Consider the following 27,962-nt stretch of genomic DNA (forward strand, 5'->3'; position numbering starts at 1 on the left):
TGCTTTCTGTAGAGTCAAGTCATTCAGATGCTTATAGAAAAGCACTTAACTATAGGGCCTCATTTAAGAATTATTTTGTGAGTTCATCTTCCTTTCAAACAGGATACTCAACTTTAGTCCAGCTAACCTCCCTCCCTCCCAACCTCCCTCCCTCCCTCCCTCCCTCCCTCCTTCCCTCCCTCCTTCCTCCCTCCCTCCCTCCCTCCCTCCCTCCCTCCTCCCCCTCCCTCCCTCCCTCCCTCCCTCCCTCCCTTCTTTCTTTCTTTCTTTCTTTCTTTCTTTCTTTCTTTCTTTCTTCATGCATGTATCTATTCACCACACATTAATTTTAGAGTTGTTGCTATAACAAACATCCTGCTAGGTGTTTGGAGGAATATAAAATAGGAGATGAAGCATGTGCCTTCTGTGTTAATTTGTTATATGCTGACATGGATAAGACAGCAGAGAAAAACAAGTGATAAGTGATTTACTTCTTAGACAACTCTAAGTCCTTCATACTTTCCTTGGAACTGGGTAACAAACCTCCCCTTAGGCTTGTTCCTTGAAACTGGGAAATAAACGATTATTACCCTGAGAGATTGACACAGAGGTACAGGGTTAAGAGGGAATGTTTGGAATATTGCTGTCACTTGGCTAAATTGGGGACTAAGATAATAAATTCTATAAACCTATTGTGAAAGATTCTTGAGGTATGACCTTAAATCATCTAGTATATGATTTATGGCTTTTATAACTCACTTAAAATGTTGGAAATTACCATTTCATGAACTTAGCAGGGGTCACCACATATTTTTCTGTAAGGAGCCACACAGTAAATATTTTAGGATTTCTGTGCCACTTTATTTCTGGTGCATCCATTCATCTGCTAGTGTAGCACCATAATAGGCATAGGATGAGGATATCTGTGTCACAGTAAAACTTTACAAAAATTGCATGGCTTTCTAATTTAGAGGTATGGGCATTTACTTTTCTTCTTTTTTTGTCAGATAAAGTGGGAATCCTGGAAAATGGAAATATTTAAGTGGGATTTTGACTAAGATCTCCTACTCGATTGGGATGAGATAATGAGATCCACCCAAAGTACAAATCAAGAGTTGCAGGCAAGAAGGAAGAAGAGTCATCAGGGAGAGAGCTGCAGACTAGTGTGACAGAATGTAGCAGGGAGAGAACTCGCTAGATAGGATGCTAGTGAATCTACAGAAATAACAGTGCGGAGTTTGGAGCAGGCAAGTGTTGTATTTTAAGTGATGTTAGGAAGACAGTCTTGCAGTGTGGAAGACTCTGAGAGCTTGAGCAAGAACCTGTAGTAGGTAGTCTATTTGCAAAGCAGCTGTGAATATGTGGGGGAAATGGTGGTCAGAAAACTGAGGAAGGAAGGAAAGAGGAGATGACATACCTTGCAGTTACATGAGCCCCAAATGAAACATTCCTAGCAGGGCAAGGAGTTAGTATATTAGCAGTTCCCCCGGGAGGCAGGCATACAGTAAGACCGTATATCTGCTTCATTTGGAAATCAGTTCGGTATTGAAACTGGAACATCATTTTTTTGAGTTAACCATCTGACTTAGTTGTTTTTTCTGTTGTTTGTTTGCTATTATTTTAAAAAAATATTGAGTTGAGGCAAAGAAGAAGAAGAAGAAGAAGAAGAAGAAGAAGAAGAAGAAGAAGAAGAAGAAGAAGAAGAAGAAGAAGAAGAAAAGAATAAATCTAAAGGAATTATCAGTCACTGACCTGCAAGCGAGAGGAAAAAGATTTTTGAGGAGGCTTAGACTTCAGGTTTTAGCCACAGAAATTCTGAACACCATTTACACAAACACATTAGAAACATTACTTAAAAATACCATCTTTTTAACATATAGAAATTAATATATACAAAACTACCAAGTCTTTGTGCTATGCCTTTAGAGGAGTTTCATTCACAACAGACATGCATGCAGACATGCTTAAAATTTCTACTGGATTTAGGGAATTATGTGCAAAGGCATTGGTCATGTGAAATTTAACAAACTCAACAAAAAGTCTGTTTTATGCCATGATTTTTAAAAAAAGTATAAAAAGTGCTTTAACAGATAATCATGGAAAGGATGTAGTCTTTGAAGTCTGTCCAGACTCTGTGAAATCTCTGATAAAAGCTGTTAATAGAACATGAAAGGAGTTAGTTAAGTCTCTTGTTTTGATTTACTTTAATTCTTCGAGTGTTATAAATTTAAATGTGTTCTTCATTTATTGTATAGCTTATTTTCATTTGTTCCAAATTCTAATTTTAGGAAATGTTATCTAGTGCTATGGTCATAAACATTAAAGATAATAATTGTGAACTAAGTTAAAATATCTATCTTTAGAATATAATAAAACTAAACAAGAATTATTTCTATTTTCTCTCTCCATGCTTTTACAAAAATGCCAACTTTCTATATACAGTTGGATAGAAAGGTTCTGAAACCAGACAGAACTGGTTTTCCCTGCCTCCACCACTTCTATCCTGAGGCAAGTTATGTAACTGCAGTGAACTTCAGCTCCAAGAGTATTAGGTGACATTAATATTGCAAAATTGACTATATATACATATAATTGACATTGTCTAAATTGTCCTTAAATTAACTATATTCAAGAACAGATGCAATACCACAGATTGATAATCTGTCTCCTGAGTAAATTGTTACATAACAGCTTGTCTTGGAATAATATAATAACAAAAATAAAGGCATGCTTGTTTCTATAAATTATTGAAGACATTAGCTTAGATTCATGGTTGTGGTTGAGAACTTATGATGTACTAACAATGTATGAGGATTAAAACACCCCAAAATAATTGCTATCCTTATTTGTCATTGGAGAGCTTACTGTATTAGGAGGTGAAGGAACATGTCGACTGTAGTCCCATATCTGAGATATATCCAGCATGTTCCAAAGAAAGAAGATTAACACAGACATTCCAGGGACAACTTTCAGCAACACTTAAAATATGAAAATGAAGTACCTTAATGAGAAGAGCAAGTCCTGAACTTACGAGATTGCAGCAAATTATTTGTGGGCCCTTTGAAGGAAAATAACGTAAGACAGGCATAATGACACACACCTTTAACACCAGCACATAGGAGGCAAAAGAATTAAGATCTCTGTGAGTTTGAGGGAAACATGGTCTATGTAGTCAGTTCCAGGACAGTCATAGCTACATATGAGACTGTGTCTCAAAGGACTACTACTACTACTACTACACCAAATAATATATACCAACATAATTATGTATTAAGGAAGAGGAAAACATGACTAAAATCCATTTAAGTTTTGGATTGCCTCATTTTGTTGTTTAGGAGACAACTTTTATACAGAAAACTTAAAATAGCTTCCTGATTGCAACTTGGTGTGTTCTTGGTGAGATACCACACACCCATAAATAAAAAAGATCTTTGTGTGTGTGTGTGTGTGTGTGTATGTGTGTGTGTGTGTGTGTGTGTGTGTGTGTGTTTGTGTGTGTGTGTGTGTGTGTATGTGTGTGTGTGTGTGTGTGTGTGTGTGTGTGTGTGTGTGTATGTGCGCGTGTGCGTGCGCACGTGTGCACCTGTGTGCCCGTGTGGGTGTATACATCTAGGTGCATTTGGGTCTGTATGTATGCATATCCCTGTGTGTGTATGAATGTAATACAGGTCAGCATTTCTCTGGATCATGGGAGATTTACTTGGTTTAATGAATTCTTTGGAAGATATTTTATACAGTTCATGTTTATGAGCCCTAGGTATCATTAAGTGTATGATTTTGAACTTGTAAGTGAGGTTTTATGTGTTAGTGGTTAAAAAGGGGGCTTGCTGCTTTTGAAACCACTTTTAATAGTGAACAGAAACCATTTGTACATTTCTTTCAAAATATTAAATTGACAGTCTACACTGGAATATATTGATTACTTTCCCTAGAATTAGTAAAGCCGTTTGTTTTCTTTTTCTTCTTCTCATTTTAGCCCAAGGTGGTTGTTACAGCATCATTTGGCATTGAACCTGGAAGAAAGGTAGAATATGTCCCACTTTTGGAAGAAGCACTGAGAATTGGACAACATAGACCAGACAGGGTTCTCATTTACAATCGTCCAAATATGGTAATTTGAAACTTTAACTTTCTTTTTGCTGATGGTATTGTGCCAAAGATGATTTTAATTTTGATCGTTTGAACACTATAATTGACTTGTAAACTACTAAATATTCTTAATATTATTGCAATTATGGAAGTGAAGAAAAGGAGGTGGTAGTGTCTCTGGAAAACTAGGTGAGAATAACAAATAATAAGACACAGACATGCATGTGATAGTAATACTTTGGATTTCTGTATGATTCTCCTGGGCTGTCATTTATGACTAAGTTTTATATACTAGCAAATACTAACTACTTGCTTACTAATTGGTTTTCAAGATACTATGGATGTCATTTTCAAGATTTAACTAGAATTTTAAAAAATCTGGGAACTGTATGAGTTAGAGGTGGCTGTTACTCCTATTTGACAAAGGCAAATCATGCATTAAAATGAAGTACTCTGCCTGATTAGTGACAGTCCTTATTTGGCCTCTAGCACTAATACTCTGAATGTGTTCTTCACCCCTCTGCCTTATGACCTGTTGGAAAGGTCTGATTATTCATATGCAAAGTATATTTTTAAAAATTAAGGAATATTTTCTCATCCAGAGATAAACTGTGTTCAGAAAAATAAAATTTGAATACTCTGTACAAATTGTTCTTTGGTCCACAGAGAAGGAAAGATTATAGCAATGAAAATATTTTATACTTTACCTTGTAATCTTGACCTGATGGTCGCCGTACTTCTATACTCAATCAGTTCTCCAACTACATACCATAGGACCAGGTTAATTTTTAGCCACTCATTATTCTTTTTGCAGAAGATAAATTACAAAATTGCAAATGCTCATATGTCATTTTATAGACCTCTCAAGAAGATCTCATCAGAAAGTACTTAATTGACAAGTTTGGGGACTAGAGTCTTACGGCTGTGTCATTTTGATGAGCACATAACAAGAATCATTGCCACAATAAATTCCTTTGTGAAGATTCAGGGCTGTGGTTCATGAACTGCTGCAATCAGTGAATTTAATGCTCTTACTGTCTCAGAGAAGAAGGCCAAGTTTTTTTCAAGCACATATTTTTTTTTTTAAGAGGCATTGTTGCCATTTAAATCAAGGAACACAAAGTCAGCCCCTGAGCGGAGTGTAGGTGAGGGAAGGGTAAAAGAATGGCAGGAATGCTCACACAGAAGCATTTATTTGAGTGTCTACTGTGTACACACAGTCATGAGTTCACTTAGGAGTGGCCTTGTGTTAGGCTGGGAACAATGTTAAGTGGTTTCCAATGTCTTTGCCTATTTATTTCTCACAGTTGTATCTTCCCCCGGCTCCATGTTGCTGCTGAAGAAACTGAGTTGTGGGCCAGTGAACACCCAAATTCTAGCTAATGAACATAGCAAATTTTGAACTGGGGTCTGATAACTTTTAAACAAGATATGAGCTATTTCTCTGCTCCATAAGTACTCAATGTTTAGATACTCAGCCTCTTTATCCACATCTTAATGTGTTTCTCCTCTCTCAATAGAATTGTTTTATCTCCTTATCCCACCTAACTGACTCACTCTCACCGCTTTGCCCTTTCTCTCCAGTGATACAGATGAAGGCTTTTGATACATCTCATCCTTATATAAGACGTACTGTTTAGGCAGTAATTAAACCCAGTGGGTTGGGTTTGCTTTGAATTTAGAGGAAACAAATGGTGAGACTGGGTATTGTGTCTTATTCACTAGCTGTACTTCTGCTCAGTGAGGTAAACCTTTGGCTGCTACTCCTGAGCCTCAAGCAATCTATGAAGGAAGCAAAAGGATATTCCTTGTTTCCATGGTGTTCTCTAAGTGTTGTCTCTTAATAATTCTAATATCTATGAAGGACTTACCTACACACACACACACACACACACACACACACACACAAACACACACACTATACGATAAATGCTTACATTGCTACTTTTCTCTTCATTTCCTCAGAATCTTTTACTCACTTATATTATTTTAGCCTAAAGAATAGCCGGTTTTTTTCTAGTGTCTATTTCATTAGAGGCTTGTAAAAATCAAAGATGTTTGTAATCACAATTCAGTTTTCATTTCGCAGTATGATGATTTTTACAGCTCTACAATTATGGTGGTAAAGCTTTGATAATTTGAAATTGGTTATTTTTATCTCATGCATAAAACGAAATGTAAACACAATTTGCTTACAGTTCTCTATTCTATTTATGTAAATGGTCTCAGCTGCTACCTATCCAAGAGAGTCGAGAGACATCAGCTGTGCTTGAAATATAAACTTTACAAATTGTGTTCCGTTCAGTTGTTTAGGTACAAATTAATTCACTCAGACATATTGTATTTATGATACTGTCTTTATTCATCATTTGTAAAAGTTGCATATTTAAATGTATGAAAAGTTTTTATAGTCCTGGTTAATAGTAGGGATCCTGGAAAGTGGAGGTTACTTTCTCTTGGTAGTGCCCAGAGTCTGTGAGCTTAGCCCAGACATTATCTTGATAAAGTCAATAGTTGCATACATGTCTAGTGTTGTTCATTTACTCAATGAAACCTTGTGTAATTGGTTTCTGCCTGTGTCCATGGACTTCTTCACTATAAACTCCCGATACGATACTCTAGGTGTCATAGTGCATGACATTAATCTTACAACTATGGAGGTAGAGGCAGGCAAAAATCTCTATGAATTTGAAGTCAGCCCAATCTATATATGGAGTTCCAAGCCAGTCAGTGATACAGAGTATCAAAACAAAACAAAACAAAACAACCTTCTTGTTAAAGAAACTTGAATTTAGCGTTTTCAAGAAATAACATGATCTCTTACATAGATGACTGTAATTTCTCATTAGAGTTACTTTTGCCCAAGCCTACTACTCCCTATTCTTCATTATTCTTCCACTTAATGGCTGTTTAATTTATTTACTGTCTCTTTTTTGTGACACAGCTGTTATCACAAAATTTATAAAACAAAGCCTTGGTCTTGAGGAAAGAAAACAAGACATTTTGTCTTATTTTCTATCAGGTTAATAAATGAGAAGGAGGAAAACATTTTGAGTGTGTTACCTATTGTCTTTGATTTTGAAAATTAGTTTCAGTCTTGAACAAAATACACATTGATCTTTTCCTTGTCTCCAAAGGTGACTTGGGGAGCTCCATTAGAAACATAGCTGCAGTGTAACTCCCAAATGTCCCTATATAAAATATTTTAATGCATTAGTTGATATTTCCTGGTGAGGATGGAACTGCTAAATTAAAAAGTCAAGCTAGAACTCAGGTTTTAAAGTTACTTGTGCACATTCACTTTTGAAAACATGTATCTCTTTGTAATTAAGCTTGAAGACTCACAAAAACACAATAGCATAGCATTAAATTGTTTAGGGTAGCCTTAGACTACACTAAAAACATGGCTTTTAACCTCTAGAGAGAAAATAATGTCAAACCACTGGGCTGTGTAAAAATATAGTTTATAAAAAATCTACCTTAACTTGTAACTTTGAGATTCATTCATAAGTCCAAGGTTAGTCTCATGAAGGCACAGCTTCCCAATGGATGCTCTAATTTACAGATTTAATCCTTGGCTCTCCTGTGACTTAATCTCCTGTGCACATTTTGACATTTTTTTTTCTGTGTAGGAGAAAGTTCCTTTGATGCCAGACCGTGATCTTGATTGGGAAGAAGAAATGGCTAAAGCCCAGTCTCATGACTGTGTGCCTGTTGTCTCAGAGCACCCGTTGTACATTCTGTACACATCTGGAACTACTGGGCTGCCTAAGGTACGTGCTGCCTTTGGGCTATCCACAGTGGCATCTTCCATTCCAGTGAATCTGTGTGATTGTGGAATGATAATGTTTGCCAATGTAGCTTGATGTTTAGACACAGTTCCTTTATTTCTTAAATATACAAATATTCTTTTTTTCCTTTTAGTCTTTCTTTTCATTTTTTATTTCATTTTGAAATTCCAACCACAGTTCTCCCTCCCACCCCTTTGACTCTTTATATCCACCTCCCCTCCCCTCTAGCCCACCCCCAGCCCACTCCTCCTCACGGGTAAGCACTCCCATGAGGAGTCAACATAGTCTGGCACAATAGATTGGAGCAGGGCCAGGCCTCTCTGCCATGTATTAAGACTGAGCATGGCATCCCACCATGGGGAGCAGGCTGAGACAAGCTAGCTCATGTACTGGAATAATATCACTAAAAGGGAAACACTTTGAAGCCCCCTTGTTCAAATTTCTCAACTGTCAACAATAAATAGTTGCTTTGGTGAGCTGATCAGTTCAGTATGCAGTTAATTGAATATTGATTGGACTAATGATATTTTGTATTATATAAATACATATATATATATATATATATATATATATCTCATATATATCACTTAACACACATATGTATATATATTATATATATATATATTATATATATATATATATATTCAGTTACCACCTTAAATTTTGTGGTACTATGCCTGAACCCACAGTAAAAATATATTTTAAAAGATAATTTTATTTTTTTAAATCCACATATATGTTCTATATACTACGAGATGGATTATTTACATGTATTTACTTTGTATGTGTATAAGGGGTGGCCCTGTATTCCACGGTGTACATGTGAAAGTGAAAGGGCAAGCCACAAGAGTTGGTTCTTTCCTTCTGTCATGCCGGTTCTAGTGCTCACATTCAGGACTTCACACTGGGTGGCAAGCACTTTGACCACCTGAGCCATCTTGACACCCCTGAAACAGATTTTTGACTGAATGTAATTTGATATGTTACTATAAATCTGAGGTTGAAGTCTAGACAGTTTGAATCAGAGACTATTTATCCAAAGTATTCAACTACTTGACTTACAATAAGGAGTTACTTGACATCCTTTCAATCATCTTTCATGAAAAATAGTTTTGCAAAGCAAAAAATAAAAGTATCAGAATTCACAAATGTATCTGGTATCAACAAATGACATATTAGTATGGTATCTTCAAGAATATGTCCTTCGTACAATGTCATATTTTCCTTGTTTGTCTCAATTAGATGACTCAATATTCACTAAATCAGAATTTTACAGGGACATCAACCTTTCAAATTCTTCTTCACCTCCTAGTAGTGTTTCTTTACTATTCTTAGTTGTTTGGAAGTACAACTTCAGACATATTAAGATAATGACTTCATTATATTTCCTTTTAAATGGAAATTTAGGGTAGGCCATGAAGAATTTATGTGTGAGAGAGAACACTCCTGGTAGGAGAATTATCCACTGAGATGACATGATTCTTTTGTTTTCTTTCATTGTGCTACATGCCCAGTTGATGCCCAGTAACCTTTTTCCCTTTGTTAGTTGTCAAAATTGGTATGTGCATATGCAAAATGATTTATTGTTTGTTTTTCCAGACAGGGTAGGTTTCTGTAGCTTTGGAGCCTGTCCTGGAACTCGCTCTGTAGACCAGGCTGGCCTCAAACTCACAGAGATGAGATATGCCTGCCTCTGCCTCCTGAGTGCTGGGATTAAAGGTGTGTGCCAACACCTCCTGGCCAAAGTGGCATTTTTTATTGAATTAGAACCTAGACTTTTTATTTTTTTACAACTCTAGTCATTTAAAAAGTAAGCATTTCTTCAATATTAAACACTAAGGTATTGTTGTTCTTGTTTAAGCAGTTCAAGTGGTTTATTTTCACTTCATTTTTGTTCTTCACAAGTCCCTTGTATATTTCTCCATAAAATGACACTGGGCTCAGCAAAGCTATAATTTTATACAAAAGCCTTAATATGAAAGGAAAATCCTAATACTGAAAATGGCATAACCTCAGTATACTTAAGACATATGTCTGCAAATTTCCCACTTTAGTTTGTCAAAAGGCCTCTAGAATATTTTTTCAAAGGTAAAAAAACAACATATGCCATACTGATAATTCATATCACTCTGGAATTCACCATGACCTGGATTGAGATATTGATCAGAGGAAGAGAAGAGCTATTTGCAATGGGAGGCTAACTCAGTCAGTGTAGAAGTAATACAGTAAAGTTAATACATAGAGCACTGATTCTGAAAAGTATAGCCTGTAGCTGCCTCACATTTTTTCTGGGTTATGGACTTCCTTTCTGGCTTCCTCTCAGGTCTCCTGAACTCAAAATAACCTGATGGGCTATCCTGGAGACAATTTATTTCAATATGCTAGAGGAAGCTCTGATCATTTAGAATTTTGCTCAGTTGAATATACTTGTATTGAGTGTTCATTCTATGTGAAACAGATAAAATGTGAGTAATTCATAGTCCTAATCTAGGAGGTTGGAAATGCACATGGATATGAGTAATGCAGTACACACAGTAATGAATTTGTGGAGTAGATACACAACAAAGGCATGGAGATTGGATTTCAAGGAGATTGGATTTCAGATTATATGGCTTAGCATATTTCTTAGGACAGTACAATTAATTTGCAGGAATCAGACTTGGTTTGGAGTTGGAATGAGAAAGAGAAGAAACCATGTCTTTGAATTTGAGAATAGATGTACAGGAAAATGCTCTCAATCTGGTAAAGTGTGCAGGTGTTGAACATATTGGGCATGATGTGTGTTTGGGATATTAATAAGAGTACAGTGAGTAATTGGACATGAGCCTGAGTCCAAGAGCTACCCTGAGAGCTGGATATAGGCCCTTGTGAATCATCAGTGTGGAAGGAGGTCTGGCCTTCAAATCACAGAGTGGGTGACTTGCAAAATATGACATGTGGTATGCTGTTGTGTGCTTTTTTTTTCCTGGATAGAGGTGAATAAATATCTATTTGCCCCACATGGGGCACTGTGAGAGAACAGACACATTATTCCAGTCAGTCTAGAGGTTTTACTGATATTTCTTACAGGAACACAGATAAGGGATCCTTCCAAGGAGCATAATGACTCAAAGATAGCTGAATCACAAAAATGCTCCTATCTCACCCACTTCATAGGAACTCCGCCGGAGACTTCTCACTTCTCTAGCAACTGATTAGTTTTTCTATTACCCCAAGGAAGGGCCTTGCAAATTATATAACATTCCAATCGTTCCAAGCTCTGTAAGTTTCATTAGGTCCCTGCATTTTATTAGGTCCCCATTTACAACAGGGAATATTTCAATTTGGAGGAAATAGCTACATAACACTTTGTCCCCTAACTATGTTCTTGAATTTCCCCACTCACTCTTCCATGAAGTTCCCTGAGCTTTGGAGGGACTGATATACTAGTCTTACTCGTCTGGTTATTTTATTTTATTTATGCTTGAGCATTGGACCACTATGCCATGACAACAGTCACTTATTCCACTTACTCACTCATGCCAATGGACCATATTGCCTGGCATACTGGTAGTCTAATATGTACGTCCCACCTAAGCACATCAATAGATGAAAATTCACCTCTTGTGACCTGCATAATACTACAAAAGCCACCCAGTGGGGAAGCAGCTTCCACTGCAAACTCATGTTGGATTCACCAAGTCTAATAACCAAAACATGCAATGTTAGAAAATAGGGTCATATTTTCTAATTCTAACATAAAAGTATACCAATGCCTTTATAGTTAGTTAGGCTTCCTTGAATAAAAACTAATAGCGACATAAACCATTCTCTAGCACTGGTCTTTAAAAAACAAAACAAAATAAAACAAAAAACCCAAAACACCTGTAGATTTTGGTTATACCTTCACCACCTATACAGGATACCTGGTTTCAAACTTCTTGATAGCTACTTATATTCTTATTACAGATGTTTCCCCAACACTCAAGTATTAGAATAATATAGTGAAACCATTTTTACACATTGGACAGAATTTCTGAGGGCCCAATGCTTTTTTTTTTATGCCATTGTCCATTGTTCTTTGACAGCTAAGGACGCGCGCGCGCGCGCACACACACACACACACACACACACACACACACACACACACACCACACCTAAACATTAACACTGTTCCATGGAGATGTCCCCATCATTTGCATTAATTGTTTCGTCAAAAGAGTGATGCTTGTCATTGGTGGGTCATACCAGTCTATTCAGCCTTCCACAGTCTATACTTCACCTCCATTAGGCATTTGGCATTCTAATCTTGGGTTACTGCTATACTGCTTCCACTGAGTGTATCCCCAGCCCAGATGACCTTGATGGGGTCAACTTGTACCTTTCATGTCAAAGAAATAGCAGGGCCATGTTCTGGTGTGACTGCCAATAGAGCTGGCTTCCAAGTTCTTACCAATGAACTCTGGTGAACCTCTAAAGCTCCTGCCTTTCAGTTAGCTACACCTGGTTATTAGAAGGGCCCTGGGCAGAGTGAAACATCTCTACCCCCAGCATACTATTTCTTTTGCAAGAGAAAACTATACACAACATACAGTACAACATACTGTAATCACCCACACCTAGGACAAGCTTAACCTTTTGAAATCTTTTTTACTTACACAGTTTTATCACTTAGGTCTCCCATTAATCATTGCTCAAGATTTAAAGCCTTCCAGATGCTCACTAGGTTTCTGTTGTTGTCTTCCCTAGGACTCTGGCTGGTCACAGAGCTTTCCACGTTTTATTTTATGTTTTCACTGACCTTGGCTGAACTCTTGTTTGTTTTGCCTTTTGATCATTCCTCTGTTTTCCAATTGTTTCAACACTTTAGGAACCTGGTTTAAATGCCATCTTGAATCATGTAGATCTGCTTAGAGCCTTCTTACTTTATAAAGCTCACATCCCAAAATGGGACTTTCATTTGAAAACAAACCAAATGAAAACAAAATAAAATAAATATAAAGAATAGGTTCCCAAAAGCCAGCCAAAGTGTTGGGGACAGCCACTGTTCCCACTGTTAGGAGTCCCACAATTAGACCAAACTATACAACTGTCTCACATATGTAGAGGGTCTAGGTTGTTCTCATGTAGGCTCCCTGGCTATTGGTACAAACTCTGAACTCCTACAAGTAGCCTGGCTTAATCTTAATACACGGGAGGAGCATAGTCCTACTTCAACTTGGTATGCCATGCTTTGTTGACAACCATGGAATTCCTGTCCCTTTCTGAACAGAAAGAGAGGAGGAATTGATGGGCATGAGGAGGGAATGGAAGGAGAGGAGAGAGGGGAAACTTTTGTTTGGGTCTAAAATAAATAAATAAATTTAATAAAAATATAAAGAGGAAAGAGTTTGATTTTGGTGCAGGATTTGATACCATTCATCACAATAAAGACATCATTGAAGCAGAATTCAGAGACAGCTGGTTATGTTGTATCCATAGCATGTGTGTAATGGGGATGTGTACAAGCCACTGTGTGTTTCAGCTTAGAGGACAGACTACAGTATCAGTTACCATCATCCATTTTTTTTTTTATTTTTGGGACAGGGTTTCTCTGTGTAGCTTTGTAGACCAGTCTGGCCTCAAACTCACAGAAATTGGCCTGCCTCTGCCTCCAGAGTGCTGGGATTAAAGGCTTGTACCACAACCTGGCTTAGTCACTTTTTTCTTTTTGAGATTCACTAAGGATTCTCCTCCTTTTACCTCCTATTTCTGTAGGACACTGTGGTTACAGACACATACTACTTCATAGAGCTTTCCATGAATTCTGCCTATCTAAATTCAGGTCTTTGTGTTTTCATGGCAAATACTTCACCCATTGAGCCATCATCCCAGTTCCCTGATAGATAACTTTTAAGTCATTAACCTTCACCCTTTGTCCCCTTTGAGTTCCAGTCATGTCATGGTGGCAAATAAATTCAGCTCCACATCAAAGGGCCTTATAATCTTTAGCAATACTAGCACTGTTTAAGAGTCTGAAGTCTATGTCTCTTCTGGGAATCAGAACAATTGCTTGACTTTGAGCTTCCATCAAATTTAAAACAAAAACAAAAACAAAATGTAGCATTGTTCCTACATACACTGTCACAGAATAGGTATTCCCATTCTTGTAGAGAGGGATGCGGGCAAAACAAGGAAAAGGGAAACAAAAAGACTGAAACCTGGTGGGGCAAATGCCATATCCTGCAGCTCCTTGTCAGGCCCCAGAAGTTGAGATGGAATCACCTGGGAGGCCTTGATTTGCTTCAAACCTCCAGCTCTGTCACCTGCCCCACACATAGCCTCTCCATTGGGCCAGCTTCACTTGCTGTGCCCAGCTTTTCTTGGCAGACTCTCTATGGCCTTGGCATCTACAGCATCCTGGTATCTCCATTTCAACTTGGACTTCACCATCATTGCTTTACACAATGACCACAGGAATTTGCACAGACTACAGCCCTGGTTCACATGGCTTGATTGCAGTGACCTGATAGAAACTTTGCATATGTTCCATGATTTCCTTTGCCCTCATTCTTGTGTTTTTTTTTTATGCCTGTAACCAAGTACCCTGTATGTAGCACTGTCTAGATTTGGTGTTACTTTTGGGTTGAGTCTGTCCCCCTTGAGACACAATTACATTGACATGCACTGGACCTACAGAAACATTTTCTTTGGCAATTGTGTCGGGCAGAAAAACCCTCCTATGGTGTTCTCAGTTTCCAAATGCTGTCTTTCTAAATTCATTTCCATTTTCAACAGATGGAGCCTTGCAAAGGTGGGATCTTTTCCACAGGAAACCTATTCTGTTTCATCAGTGGACAACAGCACATTTCTCTTAAAGGACATTGAATAGATACAAGTGCTTTAGAACATGATTTGTTTGTAACTTTGAATTCATAAACACTGTTTTCCTTGACCAACTACACATTTTTAAATATGTTTCTTCCTCGTCTCCCCTATCCCTCTTTTTTTTATTTCAGCTTGGCTTGATTATTTATTTTATTTTATTTTTTATTTAATTTTTTATTTAATTTTTACAAATTATAATTTCACATGTCAATCCCTTCCCCCTCTCCCCCCTCTCCCCCCTCTCCTAATCCCCACCATCCCCTTCCCCCCTCCATTCTCCATAGAGGGTAGAGCCCTCCACAGGGGCTCCCCAAATTCCACAATATCATCCTGGGCCAGGCCTAGGCCCTCCCATGTGTCCCGGATGAGAGCATGACTTTATTTATGAGCTAAATAGATGAATGAAAAAAAAAGAAGGGACTTTGAGAGCCCATCCCCTATCCCTCTTTCCCTCCCTCCCTCTCTCCCTCGCTTCCTGTTTCTGACTCTCTATCTCTTTCATTATCTGCCTGCCTCTTTCTCTCTTTCCTCAATGTAGAAAAGAGCAATGATCAGTAAATATAACATAACCAAAATGTTGTCCTGTCTTGAGATTTCTTCTGCAAAACATTAACTTAACTTTTGAATTTAGCCTTGATGAAGGTTCTCACAGCACAGGTAGAATGCAATCAGATGATTTCTCAGAAAAAGTCCGGTTTCTGGTAGCTGCTGGAACTTCATGAATAAGGCCACCACTATCTGAATTTAGCATGGCTTTCTGTCCTTCAAGATTCCCACCAAATGGCCATTAGCTTATTAAGTGATTGTAGAATCAAGGGCTTTTCTAGCCAATGTTTCAGACTCTCCAACATTTCTCCTAGAAAGCCAGTTCCAAACACTTGATAACAATAGGATAAATTTCATCACAGTAACAGCTCCAACCACATTACAAATTTTTGTTAGATAATTTTCCTGTTGCAGTGACAAAATACCCTATATCTAACTACCATTTGAAACAAATGTTTTTTTTTTTTTCTTCTATTTTTCTCACAGTTTAAGGGTACACTGCTCTTAATCCCTCTTTAAGATGACTGGAAAGGGAGGCTTTACTGGGTTGAGTAGACACAAGGAAAACTACCAAGGGAGTCTACAAGGATGGCTCCAGCTAAAACTGTTGGCAGCAGTGGATGTATAATTGAACTGTCCATCCCCTGTGATTGGTGACTATCTTGGTTGTCACTGGAGAGCCTTTACTCTGTAACTGGTGGATGCATATTCAGAGATCCATGGCCAAACATTGGGCCAAGCTGAGGAGAGGGACGAAGAATTGTAGGAGCCTGGGGGGTCAGGAACATATTAGGGAATTCCGCAGAAATAGCTAGCCTGACTCATGGGAAGTCACAGTCTGCACCAACAACCAGGGAGCCTGCAAGGAGCTGCCTAACTTAGGCTCTTTGCATATATGTGACAGTTGTCTAGTTTAGTCTATTTGTGGGACTCCTGGCAAAGGGGGCAGAGGCTGTCCCTGGTGCTGTTTCTGGCTCTTGGGAACCTATTCCTTATGCTTGACTGCCTTGCCCAGCCTGAATACAGAGGAAAGTGCCTGACCTTATGACAGTTTGGTATGCTATGCTTTGATGATGACCATGGGAGGCCTGCCCCTTTCTGAGTGAATACAGAGGAGGAGGTAATTAAAGGGAGAGAAGAGGATAGATGGGGGAGGGAGTAGAAAAAGGTGAGGGAGGTAGGTAATGCAAAATAAATAAGTTACATTAAAAAAGATTACAAATGTTTGGTACACATTGACATCAGACCTTTATGCCACTTACTTTAATGTACTTACTTCATGCATATTAGTGTGTGTTTTAGAATATATCCCAACTGCTTTTATTTCATTCTGTCACTAATCTTAGAATTTGACCAAGGCAGGCATTCAGAATATTTTCTGAACAAATTTTCTGTAGTTGGTCTGTTCCCTAGACTCTGTTTTCATTTTAAAGGTGTAATAGAAAGTAATTTTATTAGAAACTTTAAACACCAAAATGATTTGTGGATTTACAGTAATGAAGTATGGATATATAAATTATATGTCACTATGGAGCTTTATTACTTAGAAAAATATTTTAAAGCACTTACAGTGTTTTAAAACTCTTTCTTGTGCTCAGGGAAGGACTCCAGGGAGAGTCACTTGTCAAGTAAGATTAGTGACTTGAGTTCAGTCCCTAAAGTACACATAACAAACTGTACCAGGAGAGCACATGGGTCTGAAATTTTGGGGTTGGCTTTACATGGCAAGTGCTAGATGCTCACACATCTGGGAACACTTCTGGAAATCATCAGCAACAGCAATAGAGACTTTGTATCAAGTAAGGCAGAAGGCAAGGACCAGTACCAGAGACTTTCCTCTGACCTCTACACATGTCCTGTAACTCATGTATGTCTACAGCCACACGCATCTACACACACATCACACCCTCCCCACTGTTCTGTTTCTTAAATGCATATGTAACGTCTACATCATGTACTCTGATCTTTAGTCGAATTTGCAGCTATATGTAGGGGGTGTTTGTGTCTTCTTTTATCAACCTTGGGGTTGACTGGGAGTGACATGAGAGGTAAATCTGGTTGCTGCTGCCAGTATTCAAGCATCTATGCCTAAACTATTTCACATACAAGTTAGTTCTTCCTGTTTTTCATTACTGCATTCAGCAGAGTTTAAAAATGGTCTATCTCCACTCAATTTTGCCACCTTGAAAGGAGTCTGATAATCAGAAAAGGATAAAGAAAGTTCCAGTCCTAAAAAATTAAAATAAAAAAGTAATAGGGAAGGAAGAAAAATAACAGAAGGAAAGGGCTGAAATAAAGGCTGAAAAGGAAGGCTATAGATATATATTTTTAGGCATTTATTGCACGTTTGTAACTTTCATTCCTATTGTGTAGACTTAGTTTTCTTCCCTGCCCCAAGGGAACAAGTATGTGAGAGAGAGCAAGAGTAATACACATAAGTGAACATTTTTTCATCTCTGGTACAATTCTTGCTGGCAAAATGCTGAACTTGATATATCTTAACCCCTTATCTCAGAGTTGTACAGATCAATAAGACATTACATAGCTGCTAAAGAATCTTCTGCAGAGGTAGTCTCAGAGTCCTCAAGAAGCTGCAGCAAGAGATTTTGTATTTGATGAAATATCTCAAATGAAAACATTCCATCTCCTCTATGATGCTCCACTAGGTTCTACAACTTTGAAGGCATTCTCCTGAAAAATACTTTTTTTTTTCAAACCATTGTTTTGTTGATACAGGTGCTCACTCACTTCACTGTTTATCTTATTCAGTCAGCACATGGACTAAATGTCCAATCTATGGCACATACAGTATACTATTCTCCCTGAACTCAGTGTGGACCCAAAAGAGGCCCTACCAGAGGCCCCACTGTTTCATATCAATCCTCCTGAAAAATCTGTCTCACCAAATTCCTATATGTTCCATAAGCCTTAAGGGAATGAAAGTTGATATAGATGCCACATTTTGGGCTGAGCACAGCACCACCACTTACTTTCTTCACTTTGAACAGTTGTGAGTCTCTTACTCATTGATGTTGCCAGAAAAAAAGAAGTTTCTCTATTGAGGATTGAAATACATTAATCGATTGGCATAGAAATAAGTACTTAGATTACAGGTTATTTTTAAGTTTATAATTTTTCCTTTTTAAATTTAAATTAGAAACAAGCTTGTTTTACCTGTCCATTCCAGTCCCCTTTCCCTCCTCTCCTCCCCTGCCCTACACTGACTCCCTATCCCATTCCCTTTCTGCTCCCGAGGGAGAGTGAGGCCTTCCATGGGGCATCTTAAAAGTCTGTCATATCATTTGGAGCAGGACCTAGACCCTCCCCCGTGTGTCTAGACTGAGAGACCATCCCTCTATGTGGAGTGAGCTCCCAAAGTCCATTCGTGTACTAGGGATAATTAGTGATCCACTACCAGAGGTCCCATAGATTAACCAGACCTCCAAACTGACATCCTCGTTCAGGGAGTCTGGAACAGTCCCATGCTGGTTTTCCAGCTATCAGCCTGGGGTCCGTGAGCTCCCCCTTGTTCGGGTCAGCTGTTTCTATTTTATATTATGTCCATTTAGCAAAATAATAGAAATAGATTCTTCCCTTGAGCTCATGACTGTCCCCGTCATGGGTTCTTGGCAAAGTTCACAGTGCTAGGTACAAGTTAGATGCTGAACTTGGTTGGTTACCCCCACAACATCCATGCCATTGTTGCACCAATGGGTATGTCTTGCCAGGATGGTTGTTGTTGTGACTCCATAAAATTTTGATGGTATACAAAATTTTTAAGTTAACAAGAGCTATTTCTTTTGCTTATCAATTCTCCAATACCCTTCACCATTTGCTGATGTATTTCTTCTAAACATAAAATGTATTTCTCAGTTCTTTCTAGATTTAGAACAGTAATTTGTGTGTGTGTGTGTGTGTCGGGGGCACAGAGACTGAACAAGAGTATCAGTTCCATTACAGATGGGTTTGCAGGAATCTGTAAGCTGCCTGTAAATGAATTCTGGTTCTCTGGATTAGCACTAAGTGATCTCAATCACTGAACCATCTCCCCAGTTTCAGGCCTTCATAGTTTTATAGAACAGTTTAAGTACCCTCACACCATACACACTATTTGGGAATGAATATCCTTTACACTCTGTCTCAGTGCACATATCAACCTTCTTTGTTCTTGCCCTTCAACACTCTTATCCCATTTGCATGTTTCTGTCTCAAGTGGCAGCAACAGAAACTATGAACACTTCCTAAAGTCTCATTTTCTGTCTCCATTTAATGTTACAATTTATGTAACTATGTGGCTTTTCTTATGATAAAAGGCATCGAATTAAGTTGTAATTATTCAGGTGCTCTTTGTGATGACTCTAATCTCATTCCTGGGTGACAAGTAACCATCCTTTACTTTTATGGGGATTGAATTTGAATTTTTTGTATACTGTATAAATTTCTATGTGGTCAAAAATACCTGTATTTTCATACTTCCTATTCTGAAACAGAATTCATGTCATGTCTTACTTCTGGGCACTGAGTATTGTAATCATGTGAAGAATTTTTAGCTTTTCCATATCCTAAGGATTATGTCTGATCCTGTAGAGTCCAGAATGGCTTTTCTGAGATTTCATTAGCTCCCTAAACCTTTTGCACTTACACTAGAGTGTAAGCACTGGTGGGAAGTGGTAACAGACACCCAAAAGACTAAAATACCTTAAACCTGAATTTTAGAGGGAAGCATTTTTCTTGAATAAGTAATTTTACTTTAATTACAATATCCAATATATACTTTAAAATTATCCTCTTTAGAACCAGTTTTGGCAAACACATCTATAGTTACAGTTACTTGAAGGTAAGGCAGGAGAATTGCTTGGGCCCAGGTGTTTGAGGCCAACCTAGGTAATACAGCAAGAATCACTTTTTTAAGAAATAGCTATTTTTAATTCCTGATTATTTTCCTTACCTAGAATACAAGTCAACGATTTGTTACTTGAGAATGATTTCTGTGTTCTGAGGATGAAAAGGATTTTTCCTTCACATACAATTACCATTTCCTGAAAACCATAGTTAACAGACAAGAAAGAAAGCATAATTCTTTCCTTGTTTAAATAGCATATTAATATTTATAATAATGTCTTTAAAACCTAATATTTCTTTCCTCTTTCACTTCTGAACTTCTCATAAAATATCCACATGGAGAACATGAATCTGTATAGTTCCATATTTTTACATCATTAAAAAATTCTGAAATGTTCAAAGTCCATTATCTCAATATTTTAGCAGGCCTTGCCATATTACACAACTATAATTGATTAATGAAGTGGTGTTGACTAATTTTTTTTAGTATGTTTCATGACACCTTTTCATTTCTTATGTGTAAGCTTTAATAATTTCTTTGATATTTCTTTTTTAATTATTTTATTTGAATTAGAAACAAGAGTGTTTTACATGTCAATCCTTGTTCCCTCTCCCTCCCCTCCTCCTCTGCCCCCCACTAACACCCTACCTATCCAATACCATTTCTGCTCCCCAGGGAGAGTGAGGCCTTCCATAGTGGGTCTTCATAGTCTGTCATATCCTTTGGGATAGGGCCTAGGCCCTCCCCCAAGGCTAGGAGGAGGGAGTCTAGGCTGAGGGAGTATCCCTCTACGTGAAATGGGATCCCAAAGTCCATTCCTTCCCTAGGGATAAGTACTGGTCTACTACAAGAGACCCCATATATTTACGAGGCCTCCTCACTGACTCCCACATTCAGGGGGTCTGGATCAGTTCCATGCTGGTTTCCCAGTGATCTTGTTCTGGTCAGCTGTTTCTGTGGGTTTCACCAGTGTGGTCTTGACCCCTTTGCTCATCACTCCTTCTTTGCAACTGGATTCCAGTTCAGTTGACTAAATTTTTAAGAGCCATTTTTAAAGAAGGATACTAAAGAACAATTAAAGCAGAAATCATGGCCTTTGACTCTTGTTCAACTCCATTTGAGTTGTTTGTAATAAGAATATTTGATGATACTCTCTATTTATTTGACATTTCCAGCCATGTGACTTAAACCAGTACAGGCTACATTAAAAATAATAATTTCTAGGATGAAGGAGATGATATTTAAAAATAAATTTAGGCTGTGAGTATAGCTCAATGCTAGGGTCTATGATTGCAAGTACACCCTCTTTATTAAAGAAAATAACTAAATTCACAAATATTATCTATTATAATGTAAATGTGGTTTTATTTATGATTTGATTAAAGGGCTCAGACACATGTTTTTTCTTTCTTTTTTTGATATACTCAGTTTGAGTGCAGAGTAATTATATAATGAATTGGTAAGCATCATGTCAAAAAGTAGTCATTTAATGAATGTGAATGTAAATGTCTAATTTATAGTTTAAATTTGTCTTCTAGGTTTTACAATCACATTAATATACTTATGTATCTCAAGCCTTTTATCTTCATAATTTATAGTCAGTTTATTTTATCACATAAAATTTTACTCCATCATGATAACAAATAATTCCTTGATACAATGCAGCAACACTAAGATAACATTTAAGTCTTTGTATGTGGAAATGCCCAGTTGGTACATAGCTATGAGCTTCATACCTATTGACTAGTGTGGATGACACTTGAAGGTCCTCTGAATGCTATCAGAAGAGAAATGTATCTGGTAAGAGCAAGCATCTTAAAGCTCTGCTTGGCAAAGATCACAGTGCTTAGATGACTTGGACTGACCCTTAACTGCCCTTAGTGGAATTTGCTGTACAATTCTTGCCTATGTGTTTGTCATGTTTAATGTTTAAATTCCTTGCTCTTAAGGGACCCTCATGGAAGGCTAGATCTGGGAAAATGTAAAAATCAAGGTGATGTTAATATGAATAATATTTATGGTGATTCCCTGGGAGAATTAGCTATGCGGAAACTGAGTCTTCTATGGAACTTATTACTTAAGTAGTGTCCATAAGGATAAGACAAAGGACCTGGAACAAGTAATTAAAGAAGAAAATCATAGGAAAAGTTGAGAATCTGGCAAACTATGACTGAATCTTGAGGTTTTTGTGTTCTGCCCCAGTAACACAAAATGAGCATGGACATGGTAGTCTCCTGAAGGCAAAGTAAGCAGTCTTAGGAATCCTAATGTTCTTTTGCTCTTTGTAGGATTATAATAAAAATAGAGACCATATTGAAACAAGAGTTTATGACAAAGATACAAAAGAGAAATTTCTTGACTCAGTGAACTGCCTGGCTTCCTGAGCAACTTGTCAAATCAGGACTTCTCTGATTGTAGAAAGAGTAAAGAGAAAAACACGGTATTTTAGAAGAGTCAGAATGGTAGTCTTATGTTAGATATAAAAGAAGGAATATAAACAAGGGCCTGAGGAATTAGATTTCCATAGAAAGATCAGATATTTATTTTAGTAGATAAATTGAATAATATAGGAAAAACTTGATGTAACAGGTAGTAGGAAATAACTTCTGATCTATTAACTTAGTCAAACTTAGAGACATTCTGTCTAGTTTTCTGTAACCACAAGGCTTTATGACACCAATTTTAAGAAAAAATATTGAATTAATAGAATTGATTTTATCATAATGTTAGAATTTAGGTCTCATGAAATTTGCTGTTTGATTACTTTGTTTCTTTTACTTTGATATGCTTACATAATCATGAGAGACTTTAGAAAAAGTATGTACTATGAAGATTTTTGTAATCAATGATAAAGTCTATGATGAAATGATTTTGTGTATAAATAAACCTCTATCTATGAGAGATAGAGGTTGTCAGAATAGGTCAAGCTATACTGAGATGTGCTCTGTCTATCGCTCATACAACGAAACTAAGAAGTGTCCATTGTCTGACTTCTCTGTTGCTGATCTTGCACCCTGCCCTCATCTGCAACTGGATTCTGGGAGGTATCAACAGCTATAAACTCTGTGACCTACAACAGTAACCTGCCTGAAAGAGTTATTGATGCAATAGTAGAACAAACTTTTGGAGTACCAACCATGTTTTGGTTGGAGTTAAGATCTATTCCATGATGTCAATCCCAGACCTGACACTGATAAAGAGGCCAAGAACCTTGCCCTAGATATATCATGGGCCTAGGATAAAGACCAGTACTATTATTCTGCTACAGAAATATAGCAATACAATGATCATTAATGGTATTAGTCTATATCCGTAGAACAGTGCCTCACTCAACCCACATTAGGGGAGCATCTTCTTGCAGTTTGTGGCAATCAACACAGAGGCCCACAACTGGACAATGTGCAAAGACTGAGGAAATCTGGAGTCCTTAGTCCAAAACAGAATAGCTTCATCAAACCCATCTTCTCAAGGCTGGACAATCTATGCTGAAGAGAAGATGGCAAGGCTGTGAGGTCCTGAGGTAGTGGATAACTCCAAAGAAACAGCATCTTTCAGAGACACAAGGAATGATAGACATATGAACTTATAAAGACTGCATCAGTATGCACAGGACCTGTACAGGTTCAAGCCAGACAGGATCCCAGCATTGAGAGGGAGAAATATACAAAGTGTCACACACCTAACCAAAAAGCTATCTGCAATTGATACTTAAAGGCAAAGGGAAAATACTCCAGAACAGGCCCCATGCCTACATGTAGCTGGGCAATACAAAATGAACTCTACTTTTGTAGACTTTTTGTTTTGTTTTGCTTAGTTTTGATTTTTTTATCTCATTAGTCATTTACTCCTTTGTTTTGGTTTTTGGTTTTGTGTAAGTTTTTCTTATTCTTCTTGCTACTTTTATTAATTATTTGAATGGGAGAGTGAGATTGGAAACCTAAATTGGGTAAGGGAATGTGGAGCATCTGGGAGGAGGTGGGGGGAAAACATGATCTAAGTCTAATTTCTTAATAGAATTTAATAAAAATAAAAAAGACTTCCATGAACATCAGACAAAGTATTGGGTTCCACTTATTGATGGCTCTTCAGATAAAGGAAGAAGAAAAATGAAAGACATTTTGTGAACCTTTTCTGTTCAAGAATCCCAGAGTATCAAAAATGCTCTCAAAAACATTTCTTTCCAATAAAGCTCCAACAGTTCTAGTGAAAAGCAACCTCTAATACACCACACAAGTCATTGCTGACATTAAATAGTGTTCTCTGCTATAATATATGAAAACATATAGCAACAAAACTGTGTGGGTGTTTCCAAAAGACTGAAAGGGTTTTTGTTTTTTTTGTTTTTTGTTTTTTGTTTTTGTTTTTGGAAAATGTGTTTGGAAAATTATTAACACCAAATACATTGAGTTCCTGGACCATAGGAAAATACATTTTAATTAGCAAAGGAAGCTAATTAGGAAAGGAAGATCGGCTAGATTTCATCTAGAGTGTTTGGATTTTGGTGACTGAGTACATATAGAAAGCTTGCTTGAAAAGAGGCTTAGAATATCTAACATTTCCAAGGTGAACAAGAGAACCAATGTTAACTGCATCACACAACATAGAAAAGAGCTCCCAAATGCCAGAAAAGCTGCACCTGATATTTGCCAAGAGATCAGGCAGTCACAATATGTTCTATAGTTGATGCCTCTGTTTTATTTGAGGAACCCAAGGAAAGCAGCAATGTTAGCAGCTATTTTGATGTCAGTGCTCCCCCCGACCCCTGTGCAATTCTCCTGAATCGTGCACATGTGTTAAAATATGGAGTATTGCAAAAAAATATAACTAAGAAAACATCCATTAATTAGGACATAGCCTTTTGGTAGAATGATGTTTTGAAGAGAACAGTTCTAATGGTAGGCTCACAGATGCTGTGAAGGGTATGTAAATTTCATATCACTGTTATTACTCACCAGGCATTGGCTGGCTCAATTCAACAGCCATGATTTATTGGCACTAATGACCACTAATATTTATAATGGTGTAATAAACAGACCTAATTATTATATTTATCATCTGTTCTTATCTTGGTGAATCCTGTGCCCAGTGTTCAAATATTTATTTTTTGTTGAGTTTGGGTAAGTTTCAAGTGTTCAGGGAAGGTACTGGAAACAGTTTTGGGAAAAATATATGTAATGATGTAGTAACACCTCGATTTGCCCCAAATGTAACATAAAACACATCTGTTAGCCTGAAGGCTAACTCATCAGGATTCATTGTTCAGAGTTCTGGAAATGATCATGAAAGAATTCTTCAACTGCCATATCATGCCATGTGATTCCCAGTTAGCAGTATAATCAGGCCTTAATTAGAATGTGACTTAGTTTCCTCTAAGGGACCTGTTGTTATCATCATTAGGAACAGATGCTCTTAAGTTGTTCTATATTTTAGGCCAACTTCATTTAACAACTTGTATTTTAATCTGAGTAGTTTCCACTTTTGTTCTGTCAGTGCATTTGAAAATGCAATATTGATACAGTGTGTTACCAACCATACTGTGTTGTGTTTTACTTTGTGAAGTTGTATGTTTTCATATACTGTTAACAATGTTATATAGCTACAGTTTTCTATAAATGGAAACAATGAATACAAACTCTCTGGGTTTGCTATTAGAGAATTCAAAGAAATAAAAATTCAAATACGATTCTATATAAGACAATATATGAGTCAATATAACTTATAGTTTATAGAATAGTAAATGATTTAACTTTGTAAATTTTAGGGTAGATAGAATGAAGACAGTGACCCTTTTAGCATATTTTGTAAATGTTAACTTCAGTTTTTTCCCTCTCTTTTAGGGTGTGGTTAGACCCACTGGGGGATATGCTGTAATGTTGAACTGGACAATGTCTTCCATATACGGACTCAAACCTGGAGAGGTAATCAGGGGTTTACACTTCTACCACACGGCATTTTTTCTGGTTAAGACACTCATTTTATTATCTTTTTATTTTTTAGGTATGGTGGGCAGCTTCTGATTTAGGCTGGGTTGTCGGACATTCCTATATTTGCTATGGGCCTCTTCTACATGGAAACACAACAGTTTTATATGAGGTAACAAAATAGAATTAACATTATATACAGGACCCTTATTTAACTGGATGCTCTTGATGAGTAGTTCTGGTTTAGGACTAGTGAAATTTGGATGGCAGCAGGAAACATTGTTATAGCTTCTTTAGTCAAAAAGGTTATTTCAAATAGAAAGGGATATAAAGAAAATAACAGTAAACTCTTTTAATTGTGTTGAAGAAAAAGTCAATAAAGACAAAATTCTGTAGGGCAGAAAATAACAAGCTTAAAATCTATTCCAAGGGATTTCTAAGTGGTAATATCCAAGAGATGTAGATTTTAGAATGCCCAAAAAGCATTGTGATAAAGCAATCAATACGGACTCACATTTTGTGTTTTACAGAATGAGTGGATTTAGAAAAATATTTTCTCTACCTTATAAATATTTTCCATGGGTTTTAATATGAACTATAGATATAAAAAGAGAAAGAAACCTAGAGCGACTGGGTGAAAAGCTGAATGGTTAACAATTTGAAGATTCTGATATAATAATTAACGTCACCCTGAAATTAGGTTTCCATATGCATATTGGAGAATGCCCCTTATATGTCTGTTTTCTGTGATTCTATCAGAAGTTACATGAAAACATATCAACATACGTGAGTTTGAAGTGATTCTCAACATGTGGGTCACAGCCCCCCAAAAGCATCAGAAAACACAGATATTTATATTTCAATTCATAACAGTAGCAAAATTACAGTTATGAATAACAGTGGGCATTAGTTCATGGTTGGGGATCACCACCACAACCTGAGGAGCTGTATTTCAGGGCCACAGCCTTAGGATAGTTGAGAACCACTGGAGTAGAAGGCGGCCCTACGTCAAGGTTGCCTATCTCTCTGTTCAATCCACAGAACCCACATAGTAGAAGAAGAGAACTGACTTCTCCTGCAAGGGTCCTCTGACCACATACACACCACGACATAGATATAAGCATGTTTGTATATGTGCACAAAAATATGTAGTTTCTAATATTTTAACATCTGGGTGTGATAACGAATACACTTTTTAAAATTATCATTTAATATGATACTGTTTTTCTTTTTTGGAAATCTAGCAAGATGGAAAATAATGACATCTGCACATACTCCCATTAAATTGAAACATAATGAAGTGACTAGGGCTACAGAAATGACTCAGCAGTCAAGAGACCTCAATGCTCTTCCAGAGATTGGCATTTGCTTTCCCAGCAACTATGGCAGGCATGCGCATTCCCTTCTCTCCCCCATAAGGAAAAAGTAAATTAAAATGCTTTAAAATCTTATTATGGAGATGAAATAGGAGATTGTTAGTTGTCTATAACTTTTGCCTCACATTGTCCCATATAATGTCCCATCGCTCAAGCAAGCTACTGATCTGTTGTTTTAAAAATATTCATCATATGCAGTGGTATAATCTCACATTTCCACACTTGAAAATTTGTTTTCAGTTCATATAAGGGTCAGAGAAAGTAATTACTTAACCTCCTAGGAAGAAATGATGAATTTGGGAGGAGTTAGTTCAAACAGCATGTGTAATTTGCATATTTTATAAGTCTCTTTTGAAGTTTGAAGAGCTACTGCATTTTTGTAGTTTTTTTATTAAGCCTTCATAATACGATTATAGGACTTGTATTTTATGAATATTCAGGCATAAATCTAAATATCTGTCACTGTAGTAGAATGGGCAGCTTCTCAATCTTAGGTTGTCCACGACCTCAACAGTCTCTCACTGTGTGATAAGAAATATCAGACTGAAAAATGGGGCATGTAGAGAAAGGT

At 37.2% G+C, this 27,962-nt stretch overlaps 1 protein-coding gene across 1 annotated transcript in view; it reads left to right on the forward strand.

The window, feature by feature from the left end:
- The window catches only part of Acss3 (acyl-CoA synthetase short chain family member 3), a 184,821-nt gene that overhangs the window by 74,865 nt on the left and 81,994 nt on the right, over nucleotides 1–27,962 (forward strand). Inside the window, exons 4-7 of the mRNA XM_035451839.1 lie at nucleotides 3,956–4,090; nucleotides 7,701–7,841; nucleotides 25,932–26,012; nucleotides 26,092–26,187. Coding sequence (XP_035307730.1) covers nucleotides 3,956–4,090; nucleotides 7,701–7,841; nucleotides 25,932–26,012; nucleotides 26,092–26,187 — 453 coding nt within the window. The remainder of the gene's footprint in view (nucleotides 1–3,955; nucleotides 4,091–7,700; nucleotides 7,842–25,931; nucleotides 26,013–26,091; nucleotides 26,188–27,962) is intronic.

This window comes from Cricetulus griseus (genome assembly GCF_003668045.3).
Source record: "Cricetulus griseus strain 17A/GY chromosome 1 unlocalized genomic scaffold, alternate assembly CriGri-PICRH-1.0 chr1_0, whole genome shotgun sequence".
Classification (NCBI taxonomy): domain Eukaryota; kingdom Metazoa; phylum Chordata; class Mammalia; order Rodentia; family Cricetidae; genus Cricetulus; species Cricetulus griseus.